General features: G+C 36.6%; 1 protein-coding gene across 1 annotated transcript in view; it reads right to left on the minus strand.

Moving 5' to 3' along the window:
* Positions 1-4,138, minus strand: part of LOC107731033 (centriolin-like) — a 34,789-nt gene that overhangs the window by 21,810 nt on the left and 8,841 nt on the right. Inside the window, exons 4-7 of the mRNA XM_016542005.1 lie at positions 3,335-3,476; positions 2,669-2,855; positions 2,206-2,399; positions 83-202 (exon numbers count right to left, since the gene is read on the minus strand). Of these exons, the coding sequence (XP_016397491.1) occupies positions 83-202; positions 2,206-2,399; positions 2,669-2,855; positions 3,335-3,476 (643 nt within the window). The remainder of the gene's footprint in view (positions 1-82; positions 203-2,205; positions 2,400-2,668; positions 2,856-3,334; positions 3,477-4,138) is intronic.

The following is a 4,138-nucleotide window of genomic DNA, read 5'->3' on the forward strand; positions in this document are numbered from 1 at the left end:
TATATATATATATATCACAATGAATTAACTATTTTTATCTATCCAAAGCTCTAGATATTAATAAACCAAAACAAATACGTACAGGATCTGGATAAAATGGAAGAGGTTCAAACTTGGCATCAATTTTGTGGAAAGCCAACTCCTGCTCAAGCTCATAGTGTTTCTGACAGGCGCGGGTCAACTCCACTGTTTTCTGCTTCAGCTGTGTAATAAGAGAGAGCTTATTTAAACACAACACTTTACATACCACCAGAAAACACATCAGCCACACTTCACTACAAACTTTAAGGATACATGTTCTACAGAACTTTTACACTCATGGAAATACACAGAGCAATGAATGATATTTCCATTAACATAGAATGCATACATGCAGAAACCTCAGAAACATGCTAAAGAACATAGCAATACCATACCGTCAACATCGCTCTCTAAAGCGAACACCTGAGAGGACAGGAGAACATAATGTTGACATCATACAGTGATTGGTGGGGCACATGTGAATACCTGACAGAGAGAATCCAGCAAAGGAGCTTGATGTGGAGGCTGAGATTGAAGCAGGAATGAAGAGAAGAGGCATGCAAAGAGTTTACGTAAAAGCACAGGAGTGAAAGATACATCAAATCAACAGGGAAAAGAAAAGTTTAAAGGATAGAAAATTTAGCTTTGCCATCAAAGGAATTAATTACATTTTACAACATATTCAGATAGAATATAGTTTTTTTTTATTTTAGTTATATTTCACAATATTCCTGTTTTACTGTATTGTGGTCAAATAAATGCTGCCTCTTAGTATATGTCTGTCATCTAATTTGAAAATTGTTTTAAATTAAAAACAAACAAACAAACAAATAAATATACTGTGCAGTGCAGTGAAGCAATTAGCATAAAATTAATGTTCTAATAGTTGAAACAGTTTCTGTTCTCTTTTTCCAAATGCAAACTCTCAGAGATGTTCTGTTCAGTTAAACAGATGGAAACACACACACACACACACACACAAAACAATTTTCAACACTGTTCACAAAGTACCTTTAGAGCAGGTGACAAAAGCATGGAGTAAGAAGAGAGAGCTGAACAGGAAATTGTCTAGAAAAGACAGGAAAAGGAAATTTTGGAAAATGAATATATGTGCTCACTATGAGTGCATTTTGAGTTTGCAATAAGGAAATTAAAGATTAAAGTCAACATGTCATTATTTGCACTAACATTATTTCCATCACAAGTCAGGATGTTTCAGATATAGAGCAAGTTATTACGGTAAATTCTGATTAAGAATTAAGAGAATATTTTATTTTTGGTCTTTGGATCAATATGCAGTGATGAACTGTGCATAACAGCATCAGGACAATGTAAGGCAAGACACCGCAAATGGACAGGGATAATATTTTAATTTATAGATATCACCATACTTCCTCAGTTGATTAATCACAGTATATTAAGACAATTGTTTTTTTTTTTTTATTACAACTATTCTGGAATGTTATGTGAATATACAACTGAGGCATTATCTAATTAAATAAGCATATTATCTAGCATATTGATTTGCATACATTTCCAGAATAGAAATCTAAACATTTGATAAAGACAAAATTCCTGTTTCATTTTGTTGACATATTACAGTTGAAGGTTTCACAGAGGTTTTAGACACCTCTTCTCACTTTTTCATAAATCAGAAAATACTGTAACAGCCAGAAAAAAAAACTATTTTTTTAATGAATAAAATGTTATATAAATAAGTGGGATTTACATTTGAATAAAGCTCTCTGTAAAAAAATACAAAAATAAATAAAAAGGGAAAGTCTGGTACATGTAAGTACTTTGAAGTGGGACTTTTTGGCTCAATGCAGGAGAAAAAAAAATATTTGAGAAAACAGCCTTTAAAGAAATGTATTGTAATTGTAATTTTTCTTTCCACTAGTCTGAAAGAACTCATGTCATTGAGGCAAAACAGCCCAAAATCTCAAAACTGACCAACGTATGTAAAACGTAATGGTTCCCCTGTAGTATCTTGCCTTAGGTAAATATATAATTAAAAAATAAAAGTACAATATTTCATTTTGAGGTTTTGTTAGTGGTGCTTCTTAAGGAAATGCTCTGAAATTAAACTATTGTTTACATGTGATATTACAATTATGTGTGTGAGGACAAAATGATCAACTCTATTCTCACTGGGGTTGATGACAGTGAAGACTCATCACCCACCAGATCAGATTTGGTGTCCAGTTCTCTCCAGAGTTCCTCACGGCTCCGCTGTTGCTCATGATGCTGTTGCCTCAGGTTTTGATTGAGCGTTTCCTGCCGCTCTAGTTCTTCCAGTGCTGTGGTCTGCTCTCTCTGAAGCTGTGCAATCTCTTCAGTTCTCAACTCCAGCTCTTGCTCCAAACGCTCCACTTCCTCTATAAGGACAGCACAAAAGGGTTGGAGTTCCTCACGGCTCCGCTGTTGCTCCTGATGCTGTTGCCTCAGGTTTTGATTGAGCGTTTCCTTCCGCTCTAGTTCTTCCAGTGCTGTGGTCTGCTCTCTCTGAAGCTGTGCAATCTCTTCAGTTCTCAACTCCAGCTCTTGCTCCAAACGCTCCACTTCCTCTATAAGGACAGCACAAAAGGGTTCCGATTATAACAGCACATATGAAAATAAAATAAATGTGGAAGATGAGATGGCGTACCCATGTGAAAGCGCTGATGTGCTTGCTCTCTTTCCTGTGGACTGATTGGTTGTCCATCCAATATTTCCAGTGACCTCAGATGGAAGATTAGGAAGAGGTGATAATGGGGCAGGCTGGAGATGGGATTTTCTGCTAATGTCAGACATGTCAGGTTCTTCAGGGGCTTCAGTTTAGTTATCTCATGAAGCTAGGTCACAAAAGTAGAGAATGTTGCAAGTAGCATAAATGTGTATGAACAAAAATTGAACATCAGTGATTTACTTTTGATGTGAAATATATGATATTAAAGGAACAGTTCATCCAAAACTGAAAATTCTGTCATTATTTACTCACCTCCAAACCTGTATGACTTACTTTCTTCTGTCGAACACAAAAGAAGATATTTTGAAGATTGTTGGTAACCAAACAGTTTTGGTGCCTCTTGACATCCATTGAAGAAAAATATTGAGACTTTTTTTTTTCCAAAATATATATTTTTATGTTCCACAGAAGGAAGAAGGTTATACAGGTTTGCAACAATATGAGGGTGAGAAAAACACATTTTCTTTTCTTTTTTGGGTGAACTATCCATTTGAGGACTTTCTTTGTTGATTGGCTGTTTTAAACACATGATTAACAAATATAAGCAAATGCTGAGACAGAAAAGCTCAGATAAATTGTACCCACTGAGAATATCTTGTTGCTCTGTAGATTTATAGTATGAAGAGATCTGAGTTTCTTTGCCATCCAAACTGGAAGATGTTTAATGTTGTTGAAGGCCAAATTCACAACCTGAAGATTTGTCATGTGCTCTAAACCTTCAATTTTTCTGCAGATAAACGAAATATAAATTATATTTAAAAACTTGTATTGGCCTTTCGAACATTATACCATTCTATCTTTTATTCTACTATGGAAAATTTTATTTTATTTATTTATTTAAAGGGGTCATATGATGCTGCTAAAAAGAACATTATTTTGTGTATTTGGTGTAATGAAATGTGTTTATGTGGTTTAAGGTTAAAAAAACACATTATTTTCCACATACTGTACATTAATGTTTCTCCTCTATGCCCCGCCTTTCTGAAACGCGTCGATTTTTACAAAACTAATCGGTCTGAAAAGCGAGGTGTGCTCTGATTAGCCAGCTATCCAGTGCGTTGTGATTGGCCAAATACCTCAAGCGTGTGACGGAAATGTTACGTCCCTTACCATATTGTGATGCCTGCGGCAACCACATGTGACGACCCCGGGCTGGACTCCGCTTCGTCCACGGTGAAAGCCGATCCGGCGATCCACAGCGCGAAGTTGATGTATTTCCTCAGCGACAAGCACAGATCAGCTCTAGGCATGACGAAGCGATATCGTCCTCTTTTGGAAGGCCAAACAAAGTAGTTTCGCTTTCACAACGAAAAACACAGCGGCCTAGCGTGAGGGGAAGCCCCGGCTTAGCGTGCACTGAGGCCGGGATAGAGTGAGCTGAGGCCGGGC

Source organism: Sinocyclocheilus rhinocerous, unplaced genomic scaffold, assembly GCF_001515625.1.
Source record: "Sinocyclocheilus rhinocerous isolate Xijiao unplaced genomic scaffold, SAMN03320098_v1.1 scaffold157, whole genome shotgun sequence".
NCBI classification, from domain to species: Eukaryota; Metazoa; Chordata; class Actinopteri; order Cypriniformes; family Cyprinidae; genus Sinocyclocheilus; species Sinocyclocheilus rhinocerous.